At 45.5% G+C, this 19,997-nt stretch overlaps 1 protein-coding gene across 1 annotated transcript; it reads left to right on the top strand.

Moving 5' to 3' along the window:
* The first annotated feature begins 15,642 nt into the window (after positions 1 to 15,642).
* On the top strand, positions 15,643 to 16,656 carry LOC125636284 (olfactory receptor 52R1-like). Its single transcript, XM_048849206.2, has one exon. The coding sequence runs from the start codon at positions 15,643 to 15,645 to the stop codon at positions 16,654 to 16,656; it is 1,014 nt and encodes a 337-aa protein (XP_048705163.2).
* Positions 16,657 to 19,997: the final 3,341 nt, after the last annotated feature.

Raw genomic sequence — 19,997 nt, 5'->3', positions numbered from 1 at the left:
AGTGTGTTTGATTCTAAGTAGCAACAGTGAAGCATTTGGTCAGCTTCTTGAGAAAGGACTATTCTGAGTAAGTGCCCAATGAAGAAACACTTAACTGACAAGGGAGCTTGGGAGACTCCAATCCACATCTGAGGAGCCTTCCTGGGAAAGTTCAAGATAGCATGTGAGCAATGGCTGCCGCCTGCAAACTGACATGTGACTCACCCATGTGACTCCAAACTCCATCTTGCTGCTGTGATTTTCCACAGTAAGAACAAAGGGGTGTCCTTCCACATGGCAGAGGATATGAAAGGCCCTGGAATCCCCTCCATTTTGTCTTCAATCCTGCTTCTGACCTCTGGAGGAACTGTACTTGAAACTGAAGCTCTGAACAAAGAACTGAACAACCCATCCAGGGTGGGATCTTTGTACTCCAGAGACTTCTTTGGTTTAAATCAGATGTAATCCCATCAAGCCTGACACAAGCCTGAACTAAGAACTTTGCAATTGTATGTATTTGATTTCATTTAACCAATTTTAACTCTTATCTATATTTCTTTCATTTTAGAAATAAACCTGTAGATTTTATATTTTAAAGGACTGAGAACAGCATGATTTGTGGGTAAGATCTAACTTTTATATTGACTTGGGTCTGGGGCTTGGTCCTTTGGGATCGGGAGAACCTTTTTCCTTTTCCTGGGATATTGGTTTTCATAACCATTCATCCCCATAAGGAGTGGTGCTGGTGGTGATACAAAGGAACTGGAGTATCTGAGGAAATTGCTTCTATGACGTCTGGTTAGCCAGTGGAGTAAAGGACCCCAGCCTTGGGCTGTGACTGCCCTGATCTAAGCAATTTGTCCTGAATTGATCTGCTCAGTAGTGTCCCACCAAAGGCTGCCTCTTTACAAGGGTATACTAAGGGGAAAGGAAAACCAGTAACTAAACACATGTTAAAGTTCAGGGAGGAGTTGAAAACACAATGGGTATTGAACAAATGAAACTGTCTAAGCAGAAGGCTGCCACTTGAAAACACCTGAAAAAACTTGAAAACACGTGTGAGGGCATGTGACCACCTCATGTGACACTGGATTCCATTTGTGCCTGTACTTTTCTTCTAACTGCACTGGGGGCTTTTGCTTGGAAAAATGAGGTTCCCTCCACACGATGTCAGTATGATGATAGATACTGATGAGAATTACTGATCTCTGATCCCTTAGTGATAGCTCCGTGTGCCTGCAGAAAGTGTTCATATCTCCCGTCAGTCACCTTTCTCCAGATCTCTCTGTGTGCTATCTACCCACTAATACTGGGCATTTACAGGGTATCAAAGTCATATTTAATCTTTTTATTACTGACCTGGGCACAAAAAGTGGGAGTGTGCTAATAAAGTTTGCAGATGATACAAAGCTGGGAGGTATTGCTAATTTAGAGAAGGACAGGGATACCCTACAGGAGGATCTGGATGACCTTGTAAACTGGAGTAATAGGAATAGGATGAAATTTAATAGTGAGAAGTGTAAGGTCATGCATTTAGGGATTAATAACAAGAATTTTAGTTATAAGCTAGGGACGCATCAACTAGAAGTAACGGAGGAGGAAAAGGACCTTGGAGTATTGGTTGATCATAGGATGACTATGAGCTGCCAATGTGATATGGCTGTGAAAAAAGCTAATGTCATCTTGGCCATCAGGAGAGGTATTTCCAGTAGGGATAAGGAGGTTTTAGTACCGTTAAATAAGGCACTGGTGAGACCTCACCTGGAATACTGTGTGCAGTTCTGGTCTCCCATGTTTAAGAAGGATGAATTCAAACTGGAACAGGTACAGAGAAGGGCTACTGGGATGATCCGAGGAATGGAAAACTTGTCTTATGAAAGGAGACTCAGGGAGCTTGGCTTGTTTAGCCTAACTAAAAGAAGGTTGAGGGGAGATATGATTGCTCTCTATAAATATATCAGAGGGATAAATACCAGAGAGGGAGAGGAATTATTTAAACTCAGTACCAATGTGGACACAAGAACAAATGGATATAAACTGGCCACTAGGAAATTTAGATTAGAAATTAGACGAAGGTTTCTAACCATCAGAGGAGTGAAGTTTTGGAATAGCCTTCCGAGGGAAGTAGTGGGGGCAAAAGATCTATCTTGCTTTAAGATTAAACTCGATAAGTTTATGGAGGAGATGGTATGATGGGATAACATGGTTTTGGTAATTAAATATTCATGGTAAATAGGCCCAATGGCCTGTGATGGGTTTTTAGATGGGGTAAGATCCAAGTTACCCGGGAAAGAATTTTCTGTAGTATCTGGCTGATGAATCTTGCCCATATGCTCAGGGTTTAGCTGATCGCCATATTTGGGGTCGGGAAGGAATTTTCCTCCAGGGCAGATTGGAAGGCCCTGGAGGTTTTTCGCCTTCCTCTGTAGCATGGGGCACGGGTCACTTGCTGGAGGATTCTCTGCTCCTTGAGGTCTTCAAACTACAATTTGAGGACTTCAATAGCACAGATATAGGTGTGAGGTCTTTTTTAGGAGTGGTGGGTGAAATTCTGTGGCCTGCATTGTGCAGGAGGTCAGACTAGATGATCATAATGGTCCCTTCTGGCCTAAATATCTATGAATCTATGAATCTATCAGACCCTATGGAGAGCTGCCCATTATCCCTAGTTTTCTTACTAATCAACTCTACTTTTAAAAAATACACAGAGCAACCAATGCCTCTCTGACTCAGTGGAGAGCCCAAGAGTTCTCATCTCCCTTTGGGAAGGTCCCTTAATTGCTGTTTTCTCATGAAGCTGGATAAATAGCACAGAAGTAGAGACATTAAAAGAGAGACATTGGCTAGAGTGTCTCTGGTCTCCAACCAGTTTCCGTTCTGATGCCTCTTCTCCCATAGAGGCTGAGCGAACCCCCCTGGGATTGCGCACAGCTAGATCATAAACAGTGCACATCCCTGTGTCAGCTCTTGGCGTGGGACGCTGCTGCAGATGCTGGGTTGAGAGAGGTGTGGGATACGGCTGCCTGCAGAGGATTCCCAGGGAAGACACGTCTGGCTCAGAATTCACAGGTACCTGTGTCTTGCCGAGGAGCTCGCCTGCTCGACACACCCAGTGCAATGTGGGCGTGATGGGATAGAGAATAGGTCTGTGGTCCTTTCCACTCTGCGCAGCCATTAACCATGCTGGGGCCCTTGCCACAGGGGATGTGTTTGCTCCAATATCACTGGCCAAAATCTCCCTCTTTGCTCTACCCCTGGCTGATGGGCTCCAGCCCCGATGTGGCTGCATTTCAGTGGCACACAGGATCCTTCAGGATGAAAGGTGACAGTAGAAGGACAATACAAGGCCAAATTCTGAGGCTGTGGCTCATATGTTTTCAGGCCCCACTGAGGCAAAACTCCCCTTGGAGTAAAAACTGAGTAAAGCTGTGTGTGAGTTAATGCAGAGTGACTCTCACCTCCTCCTCTTGCATTTCAGGGCTCTGGCTGTTAACGGGGGGCTCTCACCTGACTTTCTGATAGAAAGCATGGAGGGGTTAATGCTCCTCACTGGAATAATTATATGAATTTTTCAACATGGGCAAGACCTCTTTTCTCCTGGCTTCATTTGAGAAGTCGGCTGAACTTTCAAAAAACAATTCAGCCGTGAGCAGACACCCAATGTGGGAAATTTCAGTCCAAACAGTTAAAGTTTGTCAAACTGAAAGTGAGATCTCCTAACTGAAGGTGTCAGACAGCTGTTAGTATATAGATATTCAGGCCTGTCTGCAGAGGCCTATACTTTAAGAATTTAGGTGTATTCTTATCACTTAGCTAGCTATAGAGGTTAGCTCTAGAGCTAGCTAAAAGAAGAATCAAAATCAGTCTGCCTGTTTATAGGCCTTCTCTTGTTATGATAGTCTAAGGCCTTGTTCTTAGGCTAAGGCCTTTGGCTAAACAGCAGGGGCAGCCATGAGCTGGAAAGCAAATGGTCACGTCCTCACCAGTCACACTGAAATAAGGCAGTTTTGGGCTGTTAAGAAGGTGATCCAATCTATCCCCTCCAGAGAAAGGGAAGAGCCTGGAAGATTTAAAGAAAACTTAGTTTGATAGCATCCTGTCTGGCAAGAACTCACTTATCAATGGCTGGGGTGTGAAATCCCTCATTTCTCTGTTGTTCTATCACTGTAGTCCCCACTTCCCTGTTGTTTGTCTGTATAATCTCTGCCTGGTTGTGGCACCTTAGAGACTAAATAATTTATTTGAGCATAAGCTTTCGTGAGCTACAGCTCACTTCATCGGATGCATTCAGTGGAAAATACAGTGGGGAGATTTATATACACAGAGAACATGAAAAAATGGGTGTTACCATACACGCTGTAAGGAGAGTGATCGCTTAAGATGAGCTATTACCAGCAGGAGAGTGGGGGTGGGGGGGGAGAAAATCTTTTGTAGTGATAATCAAGGTGGGCCATTTCCAGTAGTTGATAAGAACGTCTGAGGAACAGTGGGGGGGGGGGGGGGGGAATAAACATGGGGAAATAGTTTTACTTTGTATAATGACCCATCCACTCCCAGTCTCTATTCAAGCCTAAATTAATTGCATCCAGTTTGCAAATTAATTCCAATTCAGCAGTCTCTTGTTGGAGTCTGTTTTTGAAGTCTTTTTTGTTGTAATATTGCGACTTTTAGGTCTGTAATCAAGTGACCAGAGAGACTGAAGTGTTCTCCGACTGGTTTTTGAATGTTATAATTCTTGACATCTGATTTGTGTCCATTTATTCTTTTACGTAGAGACTGTCCAGTTTGACCAGTTTACATGGCAGAGGGGCATTGCTGGCACATGATGGCACATGTCACATTGGTAGATGTGCAGGTGAACGAGCCTCTGATAGCGTGGCTGATGTGATTAGGCCCTATAATGGTGTCCCCTGAATAAATATATTCATATATATGCTCAAATAATTTGGTTAGTCTCTAAGGTGACACAACTACTCCTTCCTTTTTGCGAATACAGACTAACACGGCTGCTACTCTGAAACCTGTCAGGTTCTGTGATTGTTTCTGTTTTGCTAAGGGGCGGGGGAAATGGAAACAGGGACTCAGGCAAGGCTCTGTAGCATCAGAGCTGGAAAGGGGGACACTGAGGAAGGAAATTGGAATCACTGCTTGATGGAAGTTCACCCCAATAAACATTGAATCACTTGCACCTTTGGACTTTGGGTATTGCTGCTCTCTGTTCATGTGAGAAGGACCAAGGAATGGGAGGGTGAAGGGATAAGCCCTCTTACAACAGCCTTAACTAATGGTGGTGCCACCAGCACCACTTGTATTTGTGAATCCCATTCAGCTATGCTCTTTGCTCCAATAATGTGTGTGGCAAGGAGTTCCACTGGTTAAATATGGATTATGTAAACAATTTTCTTTTCTCAATGTTATATATTCAGACTTTCAATGTAATTGAATGTTGCCTTGTTCATGTGTTATGATACAGAGTAAATATAAATCCCTGACCTACTTTCTTCTGTATAACACAAGCCATTAAATTTAACCCAGTTACCCCTGTATTGAGCTCCAAAACTTGTGTTTGACTAAGACCTGGACTACACTAGGATTTTACATTGTAGAATCATGGAGCCACAGGGTGAGAAGGGACCTTCAAGGATCAGCTAGTCTAACCCCCTGCCAAGATGCAGGATTTGTTGTGTCTAAACCATCCAGGACAGCTGCTATCCGGCCTCCTTTGGAAAACCTCCAGTGAAGGAGCTTCCACAACCTGCCTAGGTGTCTGTTTCATTGTCCTACTGTTCTTACAGTTAGGGAGTTTTTCCTGAGATTGAATCTAAATTTGCTCTGCTATAGTTTGAACCCATTGCCTTTTCTCCTGCTCTCTGTCTCAAGAGAGAAACAAATTTTCTCCATTTTTTTTTATGGCAGCCTTTCAAATACTTGAAAAAAGCTACCATGTCCATCCTTAATCTGCTTTTTTCCAAACTAAATATACCCAGTTCCTTCAGCCTTTGGTCGTACAGTTTGCATTCCATCCCTTGGATCATCTTTCTTGCTCACCTCTGGATCCTTTCCAGTTTCTCTACATCCTTTCTAGACAGCGGTGACCAAAATTGCACACAGCACTCCAACTGAGACCTAAGCAGTGCTGAGTAGAGCGGTACTGTCATAAATATAAAGGGAAGGGTAAACACCTTTAAAATCCCTCCTGGACAGAGGAAAAACCCTTTCACCTGTAAAGGGTTACGAAGCTAGGATAACCTTGTTGGCACCTGACCACAGTGACCAATGAGGAGACAAGATACTTTCAAAGCCGGAGGGGGGAAGAAACAAAGGGTTGGGGTCTGTCTGTGTGATGATTTTGCCGGGGACAGAACAGGAATGGAGTCTTAGAACTTAGTAAGTAATCTAACTAGATATGCATTAGATTCTGTTTGTTTAAATAGCTGAGAAAATAAGCTGTGCTAATTTTACAGGGCTGTTTATTTTTACCTTTTCTTCTATTAAAAATCTTCTTTTAAGAATCTGATTGCTTTTTCATTGTTCTTAAGATCCAAGGGTTTGGGTCTGTGGTCGCATATGCAAATTGGTGAGGATTTTTATCAAACCTTCCCCAGGAAGGGGGGTGCAAGGTTTTGGTGAGGATTTTGGGGGGAAAGACGTTTCCAAACTGGCTCTTTCCTAATAAAATAAAACCAGCTAGACATTTGGTGGTGGCAGCGGAAGTCCAAGGGCAAAGGGTAAAATAGTTTGAACCTTAGGGAAGGTTTAACCTAAGATGGTAAAGGTAAGCTTGGGAGGTTTTCATGCGGGTCCCCACATCTGTACCCTAGAGTTCAGCATGGGGAAGGAACTTTGACATGGTGGCAGAGTGGTGGGATCAACTTGAAATCATTTTGAGATTTTTTGAACCAGAAGCACAGATTTGAAAAGGAAATATTTTTTTCCTTTGGGCTGCTGGAAAGCAGGTGAAACTGAAAACAGTTAGAGTTTTTTTTCCTCTGCTTTCTGGCCAGAGCAGAGACAAAAGGGAATTGTCTTTTGTGAGCTGGAATTTTCTCTACCTAAAGGCAGGGTAATTAACCTCCTGCAGGGAAATTCACAAGTCTTCACAGACTTGAAGTATTTTTTTTTTACCTAAGAGCAACTAGAGGGGTTTTCTGCCTATTTGCCTGGAGACAAAGGTGTTAGGTTTCTTTTTGGTTTTTTTTTTTTTTAGGATTTCTCTGTAGGCTGACAATCACTATCAGAGAATATAGGTATCATATTACAGCACAGCAAAATTTTACAAGCCAAGGTTTTTTTTTTGTTTTCTTTCTAACTCTCGAATGTAAAGTTAGTTAAAAACAGAGAGGTTAGGATGACAGACTCCACGGTTCAACAAAAGCTGGAATTAGCCAGATCTGAGGCTGAGGAAAAACAAAAGGAACATGAAAGACAGGTAGAACTCAGACGGATGGAGATGGAGGAGAAGGAAAAAGAGAGGAAGCATGCACTGGAGATGGAGAAGGCAAAGGCTCAGCAGTATATACCAACAAACTCTAGCAATCCTTCTCCAGGTACCACTTCCCATCCCAGAAAGTTCCCCACCTACAAGGCAGGTGATGATACCGAGGCCTTCTTAGAAAACTTTGAAAGGGCCTGCCTTGGATACAGCATCTCTACAGACCAATACATGGTAGAGTTGAGGCTGCAGCTCAGTGGACCCTTAGCTGAGGTGGCCACTGAAATGCCTAAGGAACACATGAACCAGTATGAACTGTTTAAAACCAAGGTGAGAGTCAGAATGGGGCTAACACCCGAGCATTCCCGTCGGTGGTTCAGAGCCCTAAGGTGGAAACCAGATGTGTCATTTACCCAACATGCCTACCACATTGTGAAACATTGGGATGCCTGGGTATCAGGAGCAAGTGTTAAATCTCCAGAAGATTTGCCCTTCCTAATGCAAATGGAACAATTCTTAGAGGGTGTTCCTGAAGAAATAGAAAGATACATCCTAGATGGGAAGCCCAAAACTATAATCGAGGTGGGGGAGATTGGAGCCAAATGGGTGGAGGAGGCAGAAAAGAAAAAAAACTGGTTGCAGTTGGAGAGGATACCAGAAGGGCCAACCTCAGACCACACCCTACTACCAGGGGCCACCCAAGGCCCCAACTACTACCCAAGGAACCCTCCAGACACCTTATTGTCCTGCCACACCATTCTCCAGCAACCCACCTTGCCCCAGTGACCCGTCAGCTGGACAATGTTTTAAATGTAATGAGCTGGGGCATTTAAAGGCCAACTGCCCCAAGAACCCCAACAGATTACAGCTCATTGCATCGGAATCACCCCAGAGATCCTCAGGCCCAGATACCTCCCAGATACCCTTGGAGCGGAGGGAAACTGTGAGTATGGGCAGGAAGAAGGTCACCGCGTGGAGGGACACCGGAGCACAAGTGTCAGCTATCCATGCTTCCTTAGTGGACCCCAATTTAATCAACCCAGAGATTCAACCCTTCAAGTCCAACTCTTTCAATTTGCCTACAGCCAAGTTGCCTGCCCAGTACAAGGGCTGGTCAGGAACGTGGACTTTTGCAGTCTATGATGATTATCCCATCCCCATGCTGTTTGGGGGAAGACTTGGCCAATTGTATGAAGTCAGCCAAGAGGGTGGGAATGGTCACCCGCAGCCAGGCTAAACCAGCCATCATGCCTAGCTCTGTTCTGGAAACTTCTACCAGGATCTGGTCAGAGGTGATGGACCTGGACCCCAGGCCAATGTCTGCAACAGCAGTAGTGGATCCAGGCCCAGAGACTCAGACAGAGCCAGGCCCAGAACCGGAACTGGCGGAACAACTAGCACCAGACCCCGTGTCAGCACTGAACCCAGTACTTGCAACCCCAACACCAGAGGGCCCCACCGAACCTGAAGCGGCAGCAGCCGATAACCCTACACAAGAGGCTAAGCTGGAGCCTGAACCCCAACATAGTGCACCAGTGGAGAGGGGTTCACAGTCAACGGAAACAGCCCCATCCCCGTATTGCTTCCAGAGGGACCAAGCATAGGACCACAATCCAATGAGGAACCGATGTCTCCAGCATCAAGAGAACAGTTCCAGACCGAACAGGAAGCAGATGAAAGCCTCCAGAGAGCTTGGACGGTGGCATGGAGCAACCCACGGCCTCTCAGCTCTTCTAAGCGATCCAGGTTTGTTGTAGAAAGAGGACTTTTATACAAGGAAACTCTTTCTGGTGGACACCAGGAAGACTGGCATCCTCAGAGACAGTTGGTAGTTCCAACTAAGTACCGGGTCAAGCTCTTGAGCTTAGCCCATGATCATCCTAGTGGCCATGCTGGGGTGAACAGGACCAAAGACCGTTTGAGGGGGTCATTCCACTGGGAGGGAATGGGCAAGGATGTTTCTACCTATGTCCGATCTTGTGAGGTATGCCAAAAAGTGGGAAAACCCCAAGACCAGGTCAAAGCCCCTCTCCAGCCACTCCCCATCATTGAAGTTCCATTTCAGCGAGTAGCTGTGGATATTCTGGGTCCTTTTCCGAAAAAGACACCCAGAGGAAAGCAGTACATACTGACTTTCATGGATTTTGCCACCCAATGGCCGGAAGCAGTAGCTCTAAGCAAAACCAGGGCTAAAAGTGTGTGCCAGGCACTAGCAGACATTTTTGCCAGGGTAGGTTGGCCCTCCGACATCCTCACAGATGCAGGGACTAATTTCCTGGCAGGAACTATGGAAAGCCTTTGGGAAGCTCATGGGGTAAATCACTTGGTTGCCACTCCTTACCACCATCAAACAAATGGCATGGCGGGGAAGTTTAATGGAACTTTGGGGGCCATGATACGTAAATTCATAAATGAGCGCTCCAATGATTGGGACCTAGTGTTGCAGCAGTTGCTCTTTGCCTACAGAACTTTACCACATCCCGGTTTAGGGTTTTCGCCATTTGAACTTGTATATGGCCATGAAGTTAAGGGGCCATTACAGTTGGTGAAGCAGCAATGGGAGGGATTTACACCTTCTCCAGGAACTAACATTCTGGACTTCGTAATCAACTTACGAAACACCCTCCGAACCTCTCTAGCCCTTGCTAAAGAAAACTTACAGGATGCTCAAAAAGAGCAAAAAGCTTGGAATGATAAACATGCCAGAGAGCGTTCCTTCAAAGTAGGAGACCAGGTCATGGTCTTAAAGGCGCTCCAGGCCCATAAAATAGAAGCGTCGTGGGAAGGGCCATTCACGGTCCAGGAGTGCCTGGGAGCCGTTAATTATATCATAGCATTCCCCACCTCCAACCCAAAGCCTAAGGTGTACCATAGTAATTCTCTAAAGCCCTTTTATTCCAGAGAATTAAAGATTTGTCAGTTTACAGCCCAGGGAAGAGATGACACTGAGTGGCCTGAAGGTGTTTACTACAAAGGGAAAAGTGCGGGTGACGTGGAAGAGGTGAACCTCTCCATGACCCTTGGGCATATGCAGCGACAGCAGATCCAGGAGCTGTGCACAAGCTACTCGCCGATGTTCTCAGCCACCCCAGGACTGAATGGGCATACCGCTCCATTGACACAGGTAATGCTCACCTGTGGCGGTTCAAATACAAGACAGCACACAGCTTTTAGCAAGCAAGCGGCTGGTCTGCTAACAGGCTTCTGCCTGTCAGCTTTCCACCTTCCCCTTTATTCTTTCTCTCCCCCCGCGCATTACATTCTCCAACAGATAAAAGGAATACACTGGCTTTGTTTAACATTCTTATTTACCAGTTTCTAACTACCACATTCCTTGCTCTCGGGCCTTGAGCCCAGTCCTGGGAGGCTTCCCACGGTTCATGTCATCTGGGCGAGATTCCAAGGTTCGTGCCCTTGAGAAGAGCTGTGTGTGCACTGCTCCTACACAACACTCCGGGTGTGCCCTGAATGTTGCCAAGCACATGAACCTTGTATGAATCCTACACTCACCCAATTAAAGTCCAACCTTACCGGGTGTCTCCTCAAGCCTAATCTGCTATAGAACGGGAGATCCAGGATAAATTATGGATGGGTGTAATCCACCCCTCTGGAAGTGTATGGGCATCTCCAGTGGTTCTAGTTCCCAAACTAGATGGGGAGATACGTTTTTGCGTGGACTACAGTAAGCTAAATGCTGTAACTCGCCCAGACAACTATCCAATGCCACGCACAGATGAACTATTAGAGAAACTGGGACGAGCCCAGTTCATCTCTACCTTGGACTTAACCAAGGGGTACTGGCAGGTACCGCTAAATGAATCTGCCAAGGAAAGGTCAGCCTTCACCACCCATGTCGGGCTGTATGAATTTAATGTACTCCCTTTTGGGCTGTAGAATGCTCCCGCCATCTTCCAAAGACTTGTAGATAGTCTCCTAGTGGGATTAGGAGAATATGCCATTGCCTACCTTGACGATGTGGCCATATTTTCGGATTCCTGGGCAGAACACCTGGAACATCTACAAAAAGTCTTCTAGAGCATAAGGGAGGCAGGACTAACTGTTAAGGCTAAGAAGTGTCAAATAGGCCTAAACAGAGTGACTTACCTTGGACACCAGGTGGGTCAAGGAACTATCAACCCCCTACAGGCCAAAGTGGATGCTATCCAAAAGTGGCCTGTCCTAAGGTCAAAGAAACAGGTTCAATCCTTCTTAGGCTTGGCTGGTTATTACAGGAGATTTGTACCACAATACAGACAAATCGCCGCCCCACTGACAGACCTAACCAAAAAGAAACAGCGAAATGCTGTTCAGTAGACCGAAGAGTGTCAGAAGGCCTTTAACCAGCTTAAAGCAACACTCATGTCTGACCCTGCACTAAGGGCCCCAGACTTTGACAAACCGTTCCTAGTAACCACTGATGCATCCAAGCGTGGTGTAGGAGCAGTTTTAATGCAGGAAGGACCGGATCAAGAATTCCACCCTGTAGTGTTTCTCAGCAAGAAGCTGTCTGAGAGGGAAAGCAACTGGTCAGTCAGTGAAAAAGAATGTTACACTATTGTCTACGCTCTGGAAAAGCTACACCCATATGTTTGGGGACAGCTTTTCCACCTGCAAACTGACCATGCTGCGCTACAGTGGCTTCATGCCACCCCGGGAAATTACAACTGGTTAAAATCGTCCTTGAGATGTGGAAATATTGTTAGTCTTTATATACTTGGTAGTATATTTAGAGGTGCATGTATCTATTTAACTCTGTTTTTTTCTAGAGCTCCAGGAAGAAATCCCAGCCAGTGTTTCACCTTATCTGTGATTTGGGGGGCGTGTCATAAATATAAAGGGAAGGGGTAAACACCTTTAAAATCCTTCCTGGCCAGAGGAAAAACCCTTTAAAGTTTTAAGAAGCTAGGATAACCTCGCTGGCACCTGATCACAATGACCAATGAGGAGACAAGATACTTCCAAACCTGGAGAGGGGGAGAAACAAAGGGTTGGGGTCTGTCTGTGTGATGCTTTTGCCGGGGACACAACAGGAATGGAGTCTTAGAATTTAGTAAGTAATCTACCTAGATATGCGTTAGATTATGATTTCTTTAAATGGCTGAGAAAATATTCTGTGCTGAATAGAATGAATATTCCTGTCTTTGTGTCTTTTTGTAACTTAAGGTTTTGCCTAGAGGGATTCTCTACATTTTGAATCTAATTACCCTGTAAGGTATTTACCATCCTGATTTTACAGAGGTGATTCTTTTTACTGTTTCTTCTATTAAAATGTTTCTTTTCAAGAACTGAATGCTTTTTTCATTGTTCTAAGATCCAAGGGTTTGGGTCTGTGGTCACCTATGCAAATTGGTGAGGATTTTTATCAAACCTTCCCCAGGAAGGGGGGTGCAAGGTTTTGGTGAGGATTTTGGGGGGAAAGACGTTTCCAAACTGGCTCTTTCCTAATAAAATAAAACCGGTTAGACGTTTGGTGGTGGCAGCGAAAGTCCAAGGGCAAAAGATAAAATAGTTTGTACCTTGGGGAATTTTTAACCTAAGCTGATAAAGGTAAGCTTGGGAGGTTTTCATGCAGGTCCCCACATCTGTACCCTAGAGTTCAGAGTGGGGAAGGAACCTTGACAGGTACTTTCACCTACCATAACTTGCCACCTACCATAACTATGCCTCTGTTAATGCAACCCAAAATTGCATTTGGTTTTTTTGCAATAGCAAAAGAATCCACACCCCTGAGACATGTCGCTATATCAACCTAACCCTGATGTAAACAGCATGAGGTCGATGGAACAATTCTTCCATTGACCTTGCTACCATCTCTCGGGGAGGTGAATTACCTGTGCTGATGGGAGAACCCCTGTCATCCATGTAAGTAGTGTCTACACTTTAGTGCTTTGCAGTGCTGCTGTAGTGTTTTAAGTGTAGACAAGCCCTCAAGCAGATCTTCCAGAAAAGCATCGAGTCTGGATCTGCAGACATGGGGAGTTGGAAAATCCACCACTTCCCTTTGCAGTTTGTCCCAACGGTTAATCACCCTGAGTGCTAATCATTTGGACTTTATTTCCAGTTGAAATTTGTCTGGTTTCAGCTTCCAGCCATTGGGTTTTCCTCTGCCTTTCTAAACTAAATTACAGAGCCCATTAGCACCCACTGTTTTCTCCCCATGGAAGTCTCTGTTTGATTGTCTTTTTGATGAGATAAATAGATGAAGCTCTTTAAATCTTTCTCTGTCAGGCATCTTCTCCAGTCTCCAATCATTTTTTTTTTGCACCCTCTCCAATTTTTCAAAATCCTTTTTGAAATGGGGACCCCAGAACTTCACACAGTCGGTTTCATCAATGCCATGTACAGAGGTAAAATCCTTCCCGTGATCCAACTCATCACTCCCCTGATTATACATCCAAGGATCACATTAGCCATTTTAGCCAGAGCATCACACCGGGAGGTCACAATGAATTAGTTGTCCACAATCACCCCTAAATCCTTTTCAGGGTCCCTGCGTTCCATAATACAGTGCCCTAGTCTGGGGGTCAGGCCTGCATTCCCTGTTCCAAAAGGATCGCTTTGTATTTGACTGTATTAAAACATTTTGTTTGCATGGGCCTAACTCAACAAATGCTCCAGATCAATCGGTATGCCTGCCCTGGCCTCCTCATTGTAACCACTCTGCCAATCTTTGGGTAGTCCGCAAATTTTACTTGGAACAATTTTCTATTTGCTTCCAGATCATTGATGAAAATATTGAATCGCATCTGGCCTAGAACTGATCCCTGTAGAACCCCGCTACAAACACCCACATTGCTGGAAGGTTTCCTAGAGATCTCTCTGGAGGATTCCAGTGAAATTCTCAGTGTGCATCAACACCCTGTTCTGCCATTCTGCCTAGCTGCTTGGGGAAATGCCCAGCACACTCAAACACAGCCAGCCTTGCACATTTCTCTGCCTTCAACCCACCTCTGCACTTCACAAAACAAAACCACTTACCAGGGGTCTCTTCTCCTGCTTCTGGCTCACCTGATTGTGACTGACGAGACTGGCTGGACTCCTCCAGAGCGGAGAACAGTTCCTGACTGGACATAGCACTGGGCAACCCCAGCATGGGCTCCACATCTTCTAATGCCTCCATCTCTTCATCGATGACCTCCTCCTCTGGGTTAGGTCCATTTCCGTCAGCTCTTGGTGGTGGAAGTTGGGTCGCTGCCAAGGATAGCGTCCAACTCCTGATAAAATGGCAGGTCTGGGGCACAGCACAGGAGTGACTGTTTGCCTCCCTTGCCTGCTGGTACGTGTGCCTCAGCGCCTTCACCTTTGCTCTGCACTTCAGCTTGTCCCGATCATAGCCCTTTTCCCGCAAGCTGCAAGAAATCTTCCCCAAGGTACTGAAATTCCTACAGCTGGTGCTCAGCTGGGACTGCACAGCCTCCTCTCCCCAAACACTGAGCAGATCCAGCAGCTCCACAGTGGTCCAAGCTGGAGACCATTTGCTGCATAGAGCCGTCATGGCCACCTGGGAAGATGTGATGTGAACACTCCATGCTGAGCAAACAGGAAGGGGAATTTCAAAATTCCTAGGCCTTTAAAGGAGGAGGAGTGGAAAGTATTTACCTGGATGCAGGGCAGCAGAGTTGAATCTCCTGACCAGAATGGTTAGGATGGGCATTGTGGGATGCCTTCAGGAGGCCAATTACAGCAATGAAATCAAGCACGGTGTCTACACTGGCACTTCAGTGACAAAACTTTTGAGTAAAAGGCCTTACAAGTCTCATCAAGGTCCCTTTATTAAATCACTGAAACTGAGGAGTTGTGTAGTCAAAAGTGGCTTTGTAGTGTTTCACCTCCACTATTTCTTCACCAAATGCTGCCTTTTTGGCAAAAAAAACTTGGCAGTGTAGATAAGGCCTAAGGCACAATGAGGGAAACCAGTATCCACTTGTGTTTCCCGCTGATGCCTATTAAAGTTTCCCACACCACGATGTGTGGGAATAATTGACGAAAGGAGCACCATAAAATATGGAATTGACATTAGTAGGGTCAGTTGTTCATAATTCATTTATCTGAATAATGAAAATGCCATTTTTCAGTGTGTGAAGAGCGACCAATCGGCTTCATCCATGAGAAGAGCTTCCAGTTGTGCATGTAGTGTCTAATATTAACATTTTCTCTCCATCCAGACATTTGTCCTGCGACCATCACGCTAGCCCCAGGGCCATACAGGAAGTCAGGGGAACGTACGGTCTATGCAGGAAACACCGTTCTGGCTCAGTGTTGGACACCTTCTCCCCTACACCATGTCAGATTCCAACTCAACCAATTTCACAAACCCATCCACCTTCATCCTGCTGGGCGTTCCTGGCCTGGAGGCAGCCCATGTCTGGATCTCCATCCCCTTCTGTGCCATGTACGCCATAGTCATCTTGGGGAACTTCACCATCCTTTTCATCGTGAAGAGGGAGCCAAGCCTCCATCGGCCCATGTACTATTTCCTCTGCATGCTGGTCGTCACTGACCTGGTCCAGTCTACATCCGTCCTACCCAAAATGCTGAGCATCTTCTGGTTCAATTCCAGGGAGATCCATTTCAGTGCCTGCCTCACCCAGATGTACTTCCTTATCAGCTTCTCTGTGATGCAGTCTGGGATCCTTGTGGCCATGGCTTTTGATCGCTACGTGGCCATCTGTGATCCCCTGAGACATTCCACCACTCTGACAAACCCTGTGGTGGCCAAAATTGGCCTGGCCATGGTGCTGCGTGGTGTCATGTTCATATTTCCCTATCCCTTCCTGGCGAGTAAGTGGCCATATTGCAGAACCAACATCATTCCCTACACATACTGCAAGCACATAGCTGTAGTGAAGCTGGCCTGCACCGACATCCGCATCAGTAGTTACTACAGCCTCTCTGTGGCATTCTTTGTGACCGGTGTGGATGTGTTTTGTATTGCTGTGTCCTATACCCAGATCCTCAGGGCCATCTTCAGCCTCCCAACAAAGGACACCCGCCTCAAGACTTTTGGGACCTGCAGCTCCCACCTCTGTGTCATCTTAGCCTCTTATACCCCACATATCTTCTCCACCATCACGCAACGGTTTGGACACAATATGGCCCTGTATTTCCATGTTCTCATGGACAACGTGTGTCTCCTGGTGCCCCCCATGTTAAACCCCATCATCTATGGGGTGAGGACCCAAGAGATCTGGGATAGGCTGCTCCAGATCTTTACTCATAAAGGACCTAAAGCTTTCTCCTGGTGATCTGGCTGTCAGACTGAGCTCCATGCAGTGCTGGCTGGTGACATGGTGCTGGGCCCGCTTCCCTGAATCACTGACTGGCCAGTCATAGAGACATAAAATCCCTTCCTGACCTTACTGTGCTGTGTCAGAATGATAAATTGGCTAATCTGTCTATGTGCAACTTATAGGGATGTTGCCTCTCTCATTCCTGGTAACTGGAAGCCTGATTCCCCACCCCTGCTCTACGTCTTCCCCTCAAGGCCCCGTCTGCAACTCTCTCCTCTCTTCTCCTCCCCCTTTCACTCTCTGGATCATCCCTGTGATACTCTGCACTCCGAAGCACCCCATATTGACCATGGTGATGTAATTATGGTACGTTTTGTACAAAATATTCCCTGTGAGCTATTATTCTAAAAGTCTTGATCTGCTAAACATTGATATCTCCTTGGGTTGTATGTGCGATCATTGTATGTGAAGTTATGAAATCGTGCTATGTGTGTGTTACTAAAGTGTGATGTGAGGCTCGAAACACCCAAAACTAGCTTGTCAGATATGTCAATGGTGTAGCCAGACAGCGTTAATTGCTGTCGTCAACACCCACCGAGGGAAGAAACCACTAGCACAGGAACTCTGTACAAGGAAGCCTCTTTGGAGGGAGCACAGAGACAATGGAGAATGTTTGATGAATGGGGTGGATCCCCCATATCACATGCATAGACCTTCCAGCAAGCTGGAAGAAACTGTAAAAGATGGGGAGTGACATCATCTCTTGTATTCTTTCTTGCACAACTCAAAACCTTCAAGAAGCTCTGAAAGGCAGAGGACTTTGAATAGGGGAGGGGAACCCAAGCTGCAAAGCAGATGCAGCCTGTGCCTCAAGAATCTGTAAGACTGCTTGTATCATCAGTCAGGGTGAGATATTGCTGATTCAAATCCTACCTAGTTTGTAGAAATCTTAGATTGCAAGATTGTTTGATTTCCTAGGTAACCTGCTTTGATCTCTTTGTTATCACTTATAATCACTTAACATCTATCCTTCTGTAGTTAATAAACCTGAATAATGTTTTATCTTAACCAGTGTGTTTTTGAGTGAAGTGTTTGGAAATCTTAGCTCTGTTAAGAAAGGGTGTTGAATATCTTCCCTCCATCAAGGGGAGAGTGGATTATTTAATGAGTTTATGCTGTACACATTGCTGTGCAGTTCAAGACAGTCTAATTCTGGATTTAAGCTCCATCGGGGTGCAAGGCTGGGGAGCTGGGAAAGTGGCTCGTGCCTCCATTGTTGGTCCATGAGTGGCTTAGGTAAAGCCCTCAGATCACTTAGTCGGGTGTGTGGCGCCACCTGCTGTCCTGTTCAGCCCGGAGGGGCTGGCTGTGTGTCACCAGCAGAGCAAGGGGAGAGGCCAACCCAGCTGAGTGGTTTGGGGGCACAGCAGCCCCAACAGCTCCCAGGCTTCACGCTGGGGGCACATCCTGTCACACTGTCCACCTCCCACCCAACCCCCACACAGCTGGGCTCCCTCTGCTCCGAAGCTGGGACGGGAGCTGCTGCAGCCTGACAAGGAGCTTGCCTGAGGGTAGGAGGTGGCCCCGGTTAATGATGCAATGCTACCTTCTGCACTGCAGTAACCAGATATCATTATACGTAGAGACATGAATAGAATTCTTAAGTCAGTTTCATGGTAATGATGGTGAGCTTTAGAGTAGCAAAGAGTTTTCAGAATTGATCCTTAGGTTGCAGTCGAATGTCCAATATCAGGGTGATCCAGAATGGAACTGGAGACCTCAGTCTTGTGACTTGAGTTTCCCTGATGAAGCTTAAGCAGATTTGAGATGACAGGATCAGGGCCCAAGTATTCTTTTATAGTCCCAGGGGGAGCCCAGAGAAGGGTGATAGAATCACAGAAAGCACTGAGGAGGTGGGTGTGGGTTCCTTTAGCGCTGGAGCAGGAAGCAACACTATCCCACTGCGTAGGAAAGATAAGAAGTATGGCAAGAGACCACCCTGGCTTAACCAGGAGACATTCAATGATCTAAAACTCAAAAAAAGAGTCCTACAAAAAGTGGAAACTCTGTCAAATTACAAAAGATGAATATAAACAAATATCACAAGTGTGTAGAGACAAAATTAGAAAAGGCAAGGCACTAAACGAGATCAAACTAGCTAGGGACATAAAAGGAAACCAAAAAAATTTCTACAAATACTTTAGAAGCAAGAGGAAGACCAAGGACAGAGTAGGCCCGTTACTCGATGATGGGGGAAAGACAATAACAGAAAATGTGGAAATGGCAGAGGTGCTTAATGTCTTATTTGTTTCCATTTTCACCATGAACGTTGGTGGCGAGTGAACATCTAACATAGTGAATGCCAGTGAAAATGAAGTAAGATCAGAGTCTAAAATAGGGAAAGAACAAGTCAAAAATTACTTAGACAAGTTAGATTTCTTCAAATCACCAGGGCCTGATGAAATGCATCCTAGAATACTCAAGGAACTGACTGAGGAGATATCTGAGCCATTAGCAATTATCTTTGAAAAGTCATGGAAGACAGGAGAGATTCCAGAAGACTGGAAAAGGGCAAATATAGTGCCCATCTATAAAAAGGGAAATAAGGACAACCCAGGGAATTACAGACCAGTCAGTTTAATTTCTGTACCTGGAAAGATAATGGAGCAAATAATTAACCAATCAATTTGCAAACATCTAGAAGATAATAAGGTGATAAGTAACAGCATGGATTTGTCAAGAACAAATCGTGTCAAACCAACCTGATAGCTTTCTTTGACAGAGTAACAAGCCTTGTGGATGGGGGAAAGCAGTAGATGTGGTAAATCTTGACTTTAGTAAGGTTTTTGATACTGTCTCGCATGACCTTCTCATAAATAAACTAGGGAAGTACAACCTAGATGGAGCTACTCTTAGGTGGGTGCATAACTGGTTGGAAAATCATTCCCAGAGAGTAGTTAACAGTGGTTTACAGTCATGCTGGAAGGGCATAACGAGTGGGGTCCCTCGGGGATCAGTTCTGGGTCCGGTTCTGTTCAATATCTTCATCAATGATTTAGATAATGGCATAGAGAGTACACTTATAAAGTTTGCAGATGATACCAAGCTGGGAGGGGTAGCAAGTGCTTTGGAGGATAGGATTAAAATTCAAAAGGATCTGGACAACTGGAGAAATGGTCTGAAGTAAATAGAATGAAATTCAATAAGGACAAATGCAAAGTACTCCACTTGGGAAGGAACAATCAGTTGCACACATACAAAATGGGAAATGACTGTCTCGGAAGGAGTACTGCAGAAAGGGATCTGGGGGTCATTATGGACCACAAGCTAAATATGAGTCAACAGTGTAACGCTTT

The sequence above is a fragment of the Caretta caretta genome, chromosome 1, assembly GCF_965140235.1.
Source record: "Caretta caretta isolate rCarCar2 chromosome 1, rCarCar1.hap1, whole genome shotgun sequence".
NCBI classification, from domain to species: Eukaryota; Metazoa; Chordata; order Testudines; family Cheloniidae; genus Caretta; species Caretta caretta.
Note: the sequence above shows the minus strand (reverse complement) of the source record. Positions and strands in the feature narration are given on the sequence as shown.